This window comes from Panulirus ornatus, chromosome 39 (assembly GCF_036320965.1).
Source record: "Panulirus ornatus isolate Po-2019 chromosome 39, ASM3632096v1, whole genome shotgun sequence".
NCBI lineage: Eukaryota > Metazoa > Arthropoda > Malacostraca > Decapoda > Palinuridae > Panulirus > Panulirus ornatus.
The window spans coordinates 5876572-5890542 of NC_092262.1; the positions used below are offsets into that span (position 1 = coordinate 5876572).

Genomic DNA, 13971 nt, shown 5'->3' on the forward strand with positions numbered 1-13971 from the left:
CATCCATAAACAAATTAAACAACCATGGAGACATCACACACCCCTGCCGCAAACCTACATTCACTGAGAACCAATCACTTTCCTCTCTTCCTACACGTACACATGACTTACATCCTCGATAAAAACTTTTCACTGCTTCTAACAACTTTCCTCCCACACCATATATTCTTAATACCTTCCACAGAGCATCTCTATCAACTCTATCATATATATATATATATATATATATATATATATATATATATATATATATATATATATATATATATATATACCCCGGTATACCACGTCGTTCCAATTCACTCTATTCCTTGCATGCCTTTCACCCTCCTGCATATAACACGTGGAAGAACCTCCACCACCAGGTGGAGGAGGAGGCTCACCTCGGGGTGGTGAAGTTCCTCCACTGGTCGTGGGAGAAGGAGCTGGGTGAAGGAGGGAGCGAGCAGCTCCTGCTGGGGATGTACACCATGAGCAGTATGTTCAGGTAAGCACAGGGCGCCAGGAGGCACAAAGGGGGCGACCCACGCCCACACCAGCAGTCTCTCGTAGTTGCCACGCCTGTCCGCCCACCTCAGCACGGCGTCTAATTGGCTGCCCTCGATGCTCGAACACTCAGCTCCTCCCACGGGTGCGTCCTCGTCCAATCCGTTGCTCTGGAGCTTCGCCTCGGCCACGCCCACAAGGCTACCACCCCCGTTCTCCTCCAATTGTCGGCTGGTTTTCTTGTGGGCTCCGCCCACTACCTCCGCCGTCTCGTCCATGATTGGACACCTGGTGCTGAGGAGGGAGGAACAGCTAGGGTGTACTAAGGCTGGTTGTGGGTTGTAGGTGAGGTTAGGCGTTTGGTCGTGGTTGTGGAAGGTAGGAGAAGGGGGGGGGAAGGGACCCAATTCTTGGTGGTTTGGTTGTTTAGATCGCTGTAGGGGGGGAGGGGGGGGTAATTATGGAAGATGGGGTGAGGGTAGTTCACTATACAGGCAGGTGGTTCATGGAGGTGTGGCCAGGGTGTTGTGGTTGTAGGACCAGCTGGGCTTGACAGCTGGTGGAGAGGTACTTGGTGCTACACCTGGTGGGGAAAAACAAAAACAAAAACAGATTAACATTAATCCCCCCAAAACAGATTAGCAATAATCCCCAAAAAACATATTAGCATTAATCCCCCCAAAAACAGATTAGCATTAATCCCCCAAAAACAGATTAGCATTAATCCCCCCAAAAAATTAGCATTAATCCCCACAAAACAGATTAGCATTAATCCCCCAAAAAATTAGCATTAATCCCCACAAAACAGATTAGCATTAATCCCCACAAAACAGATTAGCATTAATCCCCACAAAACAGATTAGCATTAATCCCCACAAAAACAGATTAGCATTAATCCCCACAAAAACAGATTAGCATTAATCCCCACAAAACAGATTAGCATTAATCCCCACAAAACAGATTAGCATTAATCCCACAAAAACAGATAAGCATTAATCCCCACAAAACAGATTAGCATTAATCCCCACAAAAAAACAGATTAGCATTAATCCCCACAAAAAAACAGATTAGCATTAATCCTTATACTTTTCAAGTGATTAAACATGAATAAATGATGAATGTTATCATTATCTAAGCCCCCCTTAGTGACGAACCTACCTTCCGTTTTCTCCATACTTCATTAATCGTCTTTGGACAAATTCCATTTTCTTTTTCTCATTTCGTCTGTCAACTTACCAGTTCATTTAACACGATACTGACTCACAGGTTCGAATCCCGCCATCGTGTATATCTTCCTAAACTACCATAAACTACCCATGACAGTGCTATAAATTCAATATACTAAAAACAGATTGGCAATTAAGACTGTTCACAGAGGGAAAGTCTCACAATGAGCGACATTACCCATTGGAATCAATCTAAGAAACCAGATGACCATTTTCTTAACGGTATGTATGTTCACAGTGACTTTGGTATAAATGAAAAGAAAATAAACAATGCCTCTCTCTCTCTCTCTCTCTCTCTCTCTCTCTCTCTCTCTCTCTCTCTCTCTCTCTCTCGAAGAATGATATAAATAAAGAAAAGGGAAATGGAGAGAGAGAGAGAGAGAGAGAGAGAGAGAGAGAGAGAGAGAGAGAGAGAGAGAGAGAGAGAGAGAGAGAGAGAGGGAAAACGGGTTATCTAGGTCAGTTACCGGTGTAAGGCTTCATTACCCCCTCACGTTTTCTCTGATGCGGAAGGTGACGTTTTCTGTGACGTGGTGGCTGGACAGGTTCAATTCACGGCCACTCTTCTCTCAGTGTTGAGGGACTTGTCAGCCACGAAGCATATACTATTGTGAGGACATTTCGTAGTTCAACGAGTTCCCACCACCGTAACCTCCAGGACAAGGTAAGTATTCTGAGAGTGAGTGAGGCAAATGCCGAACTGAGAAAGCCATACGACAGGAGAATCTATGTTGTTATAGGAATGTTTTTTTCTTTTCGATTATTGTTCTCTCTCTGTGTCGTCCGTTTTATATGTTGGTGTTATGGCCTTATGTAATGCACACACACACACACGCATATATATATATATATATATATATATATATATATATATATATATATATATATATATATATATATATATATATATATATATATATACTAATGATGGGGTTAATTATATGCAAATATGTACACACACACACACACACACACACACACACATATATATATATATATATATATATATATATATATATATATATATATATATATATATACTAATGATGGGGTTAATTATATGCAAATATGTACACACACACACACACACATATATATATATATATATATATATATATATATATATATATATATATATATATATATATATATATATACTAATGATGGGGTTAATTATATGCAAATATGTACACACACACACACACACACACACACACACCGTGGACTGGTTTGATACCTGAGTGTTAACATTTTATGAGTGTAGTAGAGAGTTGTATATCAGTGTACAACTGGATGTTAACAAACTCTTTAAGTTGATCTCAATGTATACAGTCGATGAAATTCAACTCGATTTATATTTAAATATAGACTCATGATAAAGAATTTATTTATCCAATTTGAGGGAAAGGATGTGGGATCTCGACTACATGTTCCAATGCTATTAGCAAATTACTTTAAAACGGTTGAATAAGATCTTTATATCATGTAAATGTACACATGTTTTATATATTGTTTTAAATGATAAGTAAAATAAAAAAAAAAAAAACATGAAATTGTACCGGATGCGTACGACGTGTCTCCCACCCACCTCACTGGCTGCCAGACGTATAAAAATAAATACAAGAGAAATCATTTCTAACAAATTGACAATTTAAAAGATTTTAAGTGATGAATTTATGCCTCGTTACTATGGAATTGTTATAATTGATGTGTCCCATAGTATTATTATTATTACTATTATTATTATTATTATTATTATTATTATTATTATTATTATTATTGTTATTATTATTATTATTGTTGTTGTTGTTGTTGTTGTTGTTGTTGCCCAGTGCAGGTGCACTGAGCAGTAGGTTCATCTCCCAGCTACATATACACACACGGATGTGTATTATAAAAATCATTCCTCCAGTTATGTACGAGCATTGTGCACGTGATGAAGACACACGTACATTGACAGAGGCATGTTTGGTGTTGAATTTATATTACCTGCATTTGTAGAAGGCCATAGGTGGTTTGTTATTATTAACAAGTTGCGTAAATGAATGACGAAACTTATCCTAGTTTCAGTACTGGTGGACATGTGGTTTGTTATGAATGAGTAAATGAATGACGAAACTCATCCTAGTTTCAGTACTGGTGGACATGTCGTTTGTTATGAATGAGTAAATGAATGACGAAACTCATCCTAGTTTCAGTACTGGTGGACATGTCGTTTGTTATGAATGAGTAAATGAATGACGAAACTCGTCCTAGTTTCAGTACTGGTGGACATGTAGTTTGTTATAATGACACTGTACGATAACTGCCACTTTACATATATCAATACATTGACACATTTCATCACTACATATATGCTATCAAGCCAGATTTCCAGGGAAGTATGGAAAAGTGATATTTTAAAAAAAAAAAAGTGATATTGTAAGTTCACAGTTTTTCGCTCTGACGACCAAGAAATGACCTGGTTTTACCCACCCCAGGTCACAACAAGCAGCAGTATATTAAGAAAAACTTAGTGACCTGGTTTTACCCACCCCAGGTCACAACAAGCAGCAGTATATTAAGAAAAACTCAGTGACCTGGTTTTACCCACCCCAGGTCACAACAACAGGAGTATATTAACAAAAATCCATTGAGATATGGCTTGGCGAGGTGAGGAATGGGAGTGGCAGACGAAGCAAAGAAGGCGCCAACCCCTGGATATGAGAAAGAAGTGTGAGTACAGACGACTCAACAAAGTATTTGATTATGTAAACTTTTACGACAGGAGGTGAATATCTTGTCTCAAACAATGGCATAAGTTAGGAGGGAAATATTACTTTATTATGATATAATTATTGAGTAACAGCTGCAAAATTATTACGTTATTTCATAAAAAGAATAAAGGAAAAAGCTGGATCAGTTGCTGAAACGAGAGTGTGCAGTATATGGCTATATGATTTGTGGGATACCGTATATAATTCTTGCTCATACGGGAAAAACACATTGCTAAATACTTGAGGAAGAAGGTACATTTACTTTTTGTGCTGATGGACATCTAATGGGAAACAAATTTTGGGGAAAAAATAATGATAATTTAACCCTTTAGTCTTTGTGAAACTGTATCATTCAATGGTATTTCAAGTAACTAGATTTCATTTATTCATAAAGATTCAAGTAAATTAGGAGACGGTTATAATTCATCGACATTTGGCAAAGAAGAATGTGTCTTTCATGCGTCACATATTTAAGATAAGATAGTGTTATACAACATCCTTTTAAATGTTTCTGCCAACAGTTGAGGACATGGGGCTCGATAGCTCGGTGGATGACTACGACCATTCCTACAGACAGGAAGTGCGACGCCCCAGAACGCGATACCAGAGCCATGAGGTAAGCCATGGGAAGGATTTCTCTGTCGTGTGGATATGACACACCCTAAATGTGTGAGGCAGGCGTCCGTAGTTCCTCATGAAGCCTCACTACTCATGTGTAGTCTTCCAATCCTCAGCAGTGATGCGCCCAGGACCTGTGTGTTTAAGAGGCTTGGGCGAAAGTCAATATGCCACACGATAGATGCTCTTGAAAGCATCAAGTAAACATTACTCCTTGAAGATATGCATTTCATGGCTTGTAAATCTGTGACGGGGCTTTCAAAATGGCCTCTTTGTGTTCGCTTGTATGCCTGGATGATCAAGGAATGTGTGCCAAACCAACTCATAACTTCAATGAGTAATCAGTAAACACAGCAGTTCAACGTTAAGTAACGAGGGTCTTTCAGAAATCTGGTAGTACAACTCATAACTCCTCTTGCAGGAGGACAGTGACGTGTGGGGTTATGGACAGGGTCGAACCGGAGGTTGGGGTCGGTGTTGGTACTCCTCCGGAGGAGAGAGGGAATCTACAAATTGGCGTTGCCCTCGCCAGGGATCCTGGAGGACCCAACCATCACACGAGAGTTCGATGTCCATCGGCCCCTTCGACCTGGTGAATTATCTGGCTCAGTTCCAGACCTTTTCTGCCAGCTTCGTGCGTCTCAACCCAGAGGAGGAGGAGGAGGAGGCGTTCCTCGAGCCGTCACTGGTGCGACAGGTGGCCTTACGCTACCCGGATGTGTTTGTTTTGAATGGCCAAGATGTGGAGCTGAGACCCAAGCTCGCTCTCTGCGCAGCTCACCGCAGCGCTCAGGGCTGTCGCAACGCGTCATGCCGAGAGTTTCATATCTGTGATAAGTACGTCCTCAGTGTGTGTCTAAATGGCTTCCAGTGTGGCTTAGGCCACAAGTGGCGTACGAGCCACAACATTCTCATCATAAAAGACTCTGTTCTTGCAACACCTGGAGGTTCCTCTGCTCCGGAAGCTGGTGCAGTTGGTGCTGAGGGACGCCACAAGGGGGCAGCTGAACGTCTGCCGTGCATACAACGAAGGTGGATGTAGCGAAGCGACGTCCTGTGATGGCCTTCACGTGTGCCTGAGCTTTGTGCTCGGTCTCGCCAAGTGTTCTCGGCAGGACTGCGAGCTCAACCATAAGCTGCAGAGCGCCGAATGCAGCTACCTCCTCATCGCTCACGGCTTCTCGGCCAACGACGCCCCACGGGACATTGCGTTGGCCTTGCTCGGGGCCAACCCTGCCATTGGCCGCCAGAGCCAGGGCCCTGTCGCACCCCGGGCCGACTCCATTAGCAATCCTGGCCGACAGAAGCCACCAAGTCGAGAGACGAAGAAGGAAGGCGCGAGGAACGACAAGGATGGAGCCACAGGAGAGACACAGCAAGAGGAACGTGGGCGTGGAGCCTCTGCCACCAAGATGGTGACGGGAAGACCCGATCACCCGTCAATCTCTGGGACACATGTTGTGAAGAGGAAGATGAACTCGGGCCAAAATTGACATCGGGAACAGCCCGAAACCTGCTCCGGCATGAGTTGTACGCATGAAAATCATGACCGTCTTACTGAAGGGTCAGGGGAAAGGGAAAGACGCCCCTGGTTACATCTCTCGGGTCTTGGTTGGTGAGTCGACCTGGACGCCCCTGGTTACATCTCTCGGGTCTTGGTTGGTGAGTCGACCTGGACGCCCCTGATTACATCTCTCGGGTCTTGGTTGGTGAGTCGACCTGGTCACGTCTGCTGACCATCCACCCACGGAGGTAATCCTCCAATCTCGGCTTAACGCATCTGATCCCAAGACACACCAGCACAAAGCTCTGTATATCCACCCTCCTGAGCAAGGACCCCCCCTGGCACGTAGAGACTTCTGTTTTTTTTTTTTTTTTTTAAAGCCAAGACCCAAACCCACTCCTGTCGCATTGTAGAACTTTCCTTCGTCGTCGGATGCACGTCGGACGAGACCAAAGCTTTTAACCTTTTCACTTCGTCTTGGCATGGCATGGGTGGATGACGTGTGATACCACATGGAAAAAACACAGTCTGCCAATCAATATTCAGACGACATAGAAAGCAGTAATCAACGAAGCTCAACCACACTATTGGACCTCACGGACGAATGCCAAAGTTGCTCCTAAATCGCCTCCCTTCACCATGAACCTTACGGGGTGTTCTTCGTGAGCTGAGCCGGAGACCTTAACAACAGGTAATGGATTAAGAAAACGGAGACACATTCGATAACGTAGTATACACTATGAGTGGTAGTGTGAAAGGGCAAGACTTTCCATGTCTCAAAAATGTCGAAAGAAACAACACACCACAGAATTTCTTTTGTGATATTCCCCACCATCACAAGAGACAGCAGGTGGGTGTAGCCGACATCTGTTACGCTTTCAATAACAAGGGCGTAAAATAGCGTAATAGTATTATAATACGTAACAGTTAATACATTTAAGTATTGGTAATCCTTTCGATTGAAGAAGTCTCGTGTGTTTAAGTCTCTGTGTGTGAGAGGCAGTCGGATGGCAGCGCGCGAAAAAAAATCTCTTTTCCTCCGTCTGTGTTGATGATATTTGGGTCCCAGACGAAGAAATGCTGCATTTGCTCACGTTCAAAGTCTGTCGCTGTCATGTGTAATGCACCGAAACCCCAGCTCCCTATCCACAACCAGGTCCCCAGATACTCGAAGCCCTCCACATCAAGGAAAAAGAAGCTCCCCCCCCAACCCCGAGTATGAACCTGCACACTGAGGACGATCTTCTGGTGTTACCTAGCGCTCTGCATCTGACACCTCGGCGAAAGCGGAGGGAGATATGGTGGCGTCACTTCACGTAGCACAGTTACCCGGAGGCGGACAGCTCTCATTGGTTCAGATAAGGTAGTATCTGGCAAATCCACTCTCTCTCTCATTGGTCGATCCGTTTTCTTTTATTCCTTGACTTTTGTACATTTGCTTGGATCTGTTTATGTTGTCCTCACTCTTGAACCACTGGGCGATATGCTTTGTTTCTGTTTTATGAAGAATTAAATGTACCTGTTTCTCTTTGAGTTTAGCTCTACCCCTGCTAGGAACTATGGCAAAGCAAATATAACAAACATATAACCCAGAACTCACTGTCATGAGATAAACAACTACAATCAAAAAATAAATACAGAAAATTCGTAGGTAAATACAGTGCCTGCGAGAGACAAATATAAAAAAATTACTTGACAAGTAAACGCGTCTGTAAAACAAAGAAATGTAACAGCAAACATAATAAACAAATAAACTGCAAATATCAATACCAAAATAACTACCTGAACAATGATGATAATTAATTATAATTATGAAAATTATTACTAATAATAATCATTATTATCATTATGAAAAATAATTATAATAATGATAGATATGATAATATTACATCCCTGGGGATAGGGGAGAAAGAATACCCACGCATTCCCCGTGTGTCGTAAAAGGCGACTAAAGGGGACGGGAGCAGGGGACTAGAAACCCTCCCCTCCTTGTATTTTATCTTTCTAAAGGGGGAAACAAGGAGTCACGCGGGCAGTGCTGATCCTTCTGTTTCCTTGCGCTACCTCGCTAACGCGGGAGACAGTGACAAAGTACAATAGAATAAAAGTAATAATAATAATAATACTAATAATTATTATTATTATTATTATTATTATTATTATTATTATTATTATTATTATTATTATTATGATAATAATAATAATAATAATAATAATAATAATAATAATGATAATAATGATAATAATAATAATGATAATAATAATAATAATAATAATAATAACAATAATAATAAAAACGTTTTGATATAATGTAAAAATATAGATTACATAAACGGATCAGATGGTGTAAGAATCCGTTCTCATACAAGTACATATATAGGCGATCAGAACACGTTAGAACACTGCAGATCAGAAGAGCATCGTCTAAACTTTCATTTCCCCGGCATGAAACCGTATCTAAGGACCTACGAAAGAGCATAGACGCATATCGACCAAGCTACGTAACATTTGTCATGAGTATGCAAATGAACTTTGGGCAACAGACGAATAATTAGCATATTGAGGACGTTAGAACACATGAGATGAGATGGGAGGGATTTGAAGACGACAGACCGGCCTTAGTGGAGTAGTATTTCGTAACATTCATGCCGATTTATAACTTGACAACACGCACGCGTAGTGGAAAAGTACCTTTGGTGAGGTGGGCTAGAGAGCAGTGACTTTTAAAAGAGTTACCCATACGAGTCGGTAGAGAGAACGGGTCGCCAGCTGGACGTGTGCAACACCCGTCCAGGGTGTGTGTGTATACCGTGCCTCGTCCAGCAACTACACACTCACTCCCTGCATTTTGCGTTGGATTGTGGGTGTATTTACGTCCCCCAACATCCAGTGAAGCTTAGGGAAGGACTACGTAAACATAAGCTAGACGTGGGGGTGAAGAAAGTGCCTTTCAAAGTGATTTAGATTAGAAAAACAACGAGTCTTGTGGCTGACAAGGAGTCATCTGTAACACTGACATGTACGTATATTTGATAAACAGTTCAGTGAATAACCTGCTATATAAACTGCATTCGATATATATATATATATATATATATATATATATATATATATATATATATATATATATATATATATATATATATATATATCCCTGTCGAATGTGTATGAAGTGCTTGTGTATATTGAACTATGACGAATGTTACTGGTTTGATTATTATTTGATGGATGTATATGTATCTTGCCATAGTCTTATATAAGAAGCATATTACCCCATCACCCTCTGGTCTTCCATATCAACTCACGACTCAGAAAATTGTCTGAGAACAAATCCTCTTTTGAGTTTCTACATTTATTTATTGTTGTCAAGGCTTGGGGAACAATACTGCTTCAACGTGCCTCGTAATTGCCCATTTTGACAAAGTCAAGCCCGAAGTGATTAATTGTCAACCAATATCAAGCAGCCTTGGCTGGTGCATGTATTGCTTCTCGCATTTCATCGTCTTTTCCGTAATGATTCGGTCACTTGGGCATTGGCTTTGACGAGGGGGGGGGGGGGGGGGGGGGGTTGATCAAGGCCTCCCCTCCCCACACACACACACACACGTACGTGATCGCCGTTTCTTACGTTAGCGAGGTAGCACCAAGAACATCCCAGCCCATCCTCTAGCTGTCATGTGTAATGCACCGAAACCACAGCTCCCTTTCCACATCCAGACCCCACAGACCTTTCCCTGTATCAGCTCAAACATTTCACATGCCCTTGTTCAGTCCACTGACCAACACGTCGACCCTAGTATACCACATCGTTCCAATTCATTTTGCCCCTTGCACGCCTTTCACCCTCCTGTATATTCAGGCCCCCGATCGCTTAAAGTTTTTTTTTTTTTTTTTCACTCCATCCTTCCATCTCCAGTTTGGTCTCCCCTTTCTCCTTTTGTTCCCTCCACCTCTGACACATATATCCTCTTGGTCAATCTTTCCTCACTCATTCTCTCCATGGGACCAAACCATTTCAAAACACCCTCTTCTGCTCTCTGTCACACTCTTTTTATTACCACACATCTCTCTTACCCTTTCATTACTTACTCGATCAAACCACCTCACACCACATATTGACCTCAAACATCTCATTTCCAGAACATCCACCCTCTTCCGCACAACTCTCTCCATAGCCCACGCCTCGCAACCATACAACATTGTTGGAACCACTATTCCTTCAAACATATCAATTTTTGCTCTCTGAGATAAAGTTCTTACGTTCCACACATTCTGCAACGCTCCAAGGACCTTCGCCCCCTCTCCCACCCTGTGACTCACTTCCGCTTCCATGGTTCCATCCGCTGCCAGATCCACTTCCAGATACCTAAAACACTTCACTTCCCCCAGTTTTTATCCATTCAAACTTATATCTCAGCTGACTTGTCCCGCAGTCCTGCTGAACCTTTTAAACTTGTTCTTATTCACATTTACTCTGAACTCTTACTCAGAACTCTTTCCTTTTACACACTTTTTCAAAGTCAGTCACCAGCTTCTGCAGTTTCTCAACAGAATCAGCCACCAGCGCTGTATCATCAGCGAACGACAACTGACTCCTCTCCCAAGCCCTCTCATTCACAACAGACTGCATACTTGCCCCTCTCCAAAACTCTTGCATTCACCTCCCTAACCACCCCATCCATAAACAAATGAAACGACTATGGAGACATCACACACCCCTGTCAAAAACGGACATTTACTGAGAACCAGTCACTTTCTTCCTACTCGTACACATGCCTTACATCCTCGATAAAAACTTTTCACTGCTTCTAGCAACTTGCCTCCCACACCATATATTCTTAAAAGCTTCCACAAAGTATCTCCATCAACCTTTTCATATGCCTTCTCCAGATCCATAAATGCTACTCACAAATCCATCTAATTTTCTATTTCTTACATACATTCTTCAGACCAACACCTGATCCACACATCCTCTACCACTTCTGAAACCACACTGCTCTTCCCCAATCTGATGCTCTGTACATGCCTTCACCCTCTCAATCAAGCAATATATATATATATATATATATATATATATATATATATATATATATATATATATATATATATATATATATATATATATGCTGAAGATGAAAGGTGGCAAGGCAGCGGGTTTGCATGGTATTGCAATGTAATTTATTAAAAAAAAAGGGGGTGACTGTAATGTTGACTGGTTGGTAAGGATGTTTAATGTATGTATATTTCATGATGAGGTGCCTAAGGATTGGCGGAATGCTTGCTGCCATTGTACAAAGGCAAAGGGGATAAAAGTGAGTGCTCAAATTACACAGGTATAAGTTTGTTGAGTATTCCTGGGAAATTATATGGGAGGGTATTGATTGAGAGGGTGAAGGCATGTACAGAGCATCAGATTGAGGAAGGGCAGTGTGGTTTCAGAAGTGGTAGGGGATGTGTGGATCAGGAGTTTGCTTTGAAGAATGTATGTGAGAAATACTTGGTAAAACAAATAGATTTGTATGTAGCATTAATGGATCTGGAGATATGATAAAGATGATAGAGATGCTCTGTGGAAGGTATTTAGAATATATGGTGTGGGAGGCTATTTGTTAGAAGCAGTGAAAAGTTTTTATCGAGGACGTAAGGCATGTGTACGAGTAGGAGGAGAGGAAAGTGATTGGTTCTCAGTGAATGTCTGTTTCCGGCAGGGGTGCCTGATGTCTCCATGGTTTTTTAATTTCTTTATGGATGGGGTAGTTAGGGAGATGAATGCAAGAGTTTTGGAGAGAGGGGCAAGTATGCAGTCTGTTGTGGATGAGAGAGCTTGGGAAGTGAGTCAGTTGTTGTTCGCTGTCGATGCATCGCTGGTGGCTGATTCGGGTGAGAAACTGCAGAAGCTGGTGACTGAGTTTGGTAAAGTGTGTGAAAGAAGAAAGCTGAGAGTAAATGTGAAGAGGAGCAAGGTTATTAGGTACAGTAGGGTTGAGGGACAAGTCAGTTCGGAGGTAAGTTTGAATGGAGAAAAGCTGGAGGAAGAGAAGTGTTTTAGATATCTGGGAGTGGATTTGGCAGCGGATGGAACCATGGAAGCGGAAGTGAGTCACAGGGTGGGGGAGGGGGCGAAAGTTCTGGTAGTGTTGAATAATGTGTGGAAGTCGAGAACGTTATCTCGGAGAGCAAAAATGGGTATGTTTGAAGGAATAGTGGTTCCAACAGTGTTATATGGTTGCGAGGCGTGGGCTAATAGAAAGAGTTGTGCGCAGGAGGGTGGATGTGTTGGAAATGAGATGTTTGAGGACAATATGTGGTGTGAGGTGGTTTGATCGAGTAAGTAATGAAAGGGTAAGAGAGATGTGTGGTAATAAAAAGAGTGTGGTTGAGAGAGCAGAAGAGTGTGTTTTGAAATGGTTTGGTCACATGGAGGGAAGTGAGGAAAGATTGACCAAGAGGATATATGTGTCAGAGGTGCAGGGAACGAGAAGTGGGAGACCAAATTGGAGGTGGAAAGATGGAGTGAAAAAGATTTTGAGCGATTGGGGCCTGAACATGCAGGAGGGTGAAAGGCATGCAAGGAATAGAGTGAATTGGAACGATGTGGTATATCGGGGTCGACGTGCTGTCAACGGATTGAACCAGGGCATGTGAAGCGTCTGGGGTAAACCACGGAAAGTTTTGTGGGGCCTGGATGTGGAAAGGGAGCTGTGGTTTCGGTGCATTATACATGACAGCTAGAGACTGTGTGTGAAAGAATGTGGCCTTTGTTGTCTTTTCCTAGCGCTACCTCGCGTGCGTGCGGGGGAGATGGGTGTCATTTCATGTGTGGCGGGGTGGCGACGGGAATGAATAAAGGCAGCAAGTATGAATTATGTTCATGTGTATATATGTGTATGTCTGTGTATGTATATATATGTATACGTTGGAATGTATAGGTATGTATATGTGCATGTGTGGACGTGTATGTATATGCAAGTGTATGTGGGTGGGTTGGGCCATTCTTTCCTCTGTTTCCTTGCGCTACCTCGCTAACGCGGGAGACAGCGACAAAGTATATATATATATATATATATATATATATATATATATATATATATATATATATATATATATATATATGGATAGAGTTGTGCGCAGGAGGATGGATGTGCTGGAAATGAGATGTTTGAGGACAATGTGTGGTGTGAGGTGGTTTGATCGAGTGAGTAACGTAAGGGTAAGAGAGATGTGTGGAAATAAAAAGAGCGTGGTTGAGAGAGCAGAAGAGGGTGTTTTGAAGTGGTTTGGGCACATGGAGAGGATGAGTGAGGAAAGATTGACCAAGAGGATATATGTGTCGGAGGTGGAGGGAACAAGGAGAAGAGGGAGACCAAATTGGAGGTGGAAA

General features: G+C 42.1%; 3 protein-coding genes across 7 annotated transcripts in view; 2 read left to right on the forward strand and 1 right to left on the reverse strand.

The window, feature by feature from the left end:
- Positions 1-13971, reverse strand: part of LOC139761062 (organic cation transporter protein-like) — a 78817-nt gene that overhangs the window by 12197 nt on the left and 52649 nt on the right. For 2 of the 3 annotated variants that reach the window (XM_071684858.1, XM_071684859.1), the window contains one exon: positions 384-1069. In XM_071684858.1, coding sequence (XP_071540959.1) covers positions 384-764 — 381 coding nt within the window. In that variant the 5' untranslated portion in view covers positions 765-1069. Of the gene's footprint in view, positions 1-383; positions 1070-13971 lie in introns of those variants that run through there. The other variant, XM_071684860.1, reaches the window with a different exon arrangement.
- Positions 2264-8117, forward strand: LOC139761063 (uncharacterized). Of its 3 annotated transcripts, none has more exons than XM_071684861.1 (4): positions 2264-2376; positions 4311-4427; positions 4990-5084; positions 5508-8117. In XM_071684861.1, the coding sequence occupies exons 2-4, from the start codon at positions 4352-4354 to the stop codon at positions 6126-6128; spliced, it is 792 nt and encodes a 263-aa protein (XP_071540962.1). In that variant the 5' UTR covers positions 2264-2376; positions 4311-4351; the 3' UTR covers positions 6129-8117. The 3 variants fall into 3 exon arrangements, with proteins under 3 accessions (XP_071540962.1, XP_071540963.1, XP_071540964.1); XM_071684862.1 differs by having other exon boundaries at positions 2284-2376; positions 4193-4427; XM_071684863.1 differs by having other exon boundaries at positions 2296-2376; positions 4252-4427.
- The window catches only part of LOC139761218 (uncharacterized), a 46235-nt gene continuing 41617 nt past the window's right edge, over positions 9354-13971 (forward strand). The window contains exon 1 of the mRNA XM_071685259.1: positions 9354-9609. The gene's annotated coding sequence lies outside the window, so the exon portion shown is untranslated. The remainder of the gene's footprint in view (positions 9610-13971) is intronic.

Bases quoted from the DNA above. Each gene is read 5' to 3' on its own strand.
- LOC139761063 (XM_071684861.1), top strand. From the start codon at position 4,352: ATGGCTTGGCGAGGTGAGGAATGGGAGTGGCAGACGAAGCAAAGAAGG. The intron at 4,428-4,989 runs GTGAGTACAGAC...TTCTGCCAACAG, and splicing joins CCTGGATATGAGAAAGAAGT to TTGAGGACATGGGGCTCGAT. The intron at 5,085-5,507 runs GTAAGCCATGGG...CTCCTCTTGCAG, and splicing joins CGCGATACCAGAGCCATGAG to GAGGACAGTGACGTGTGGGG.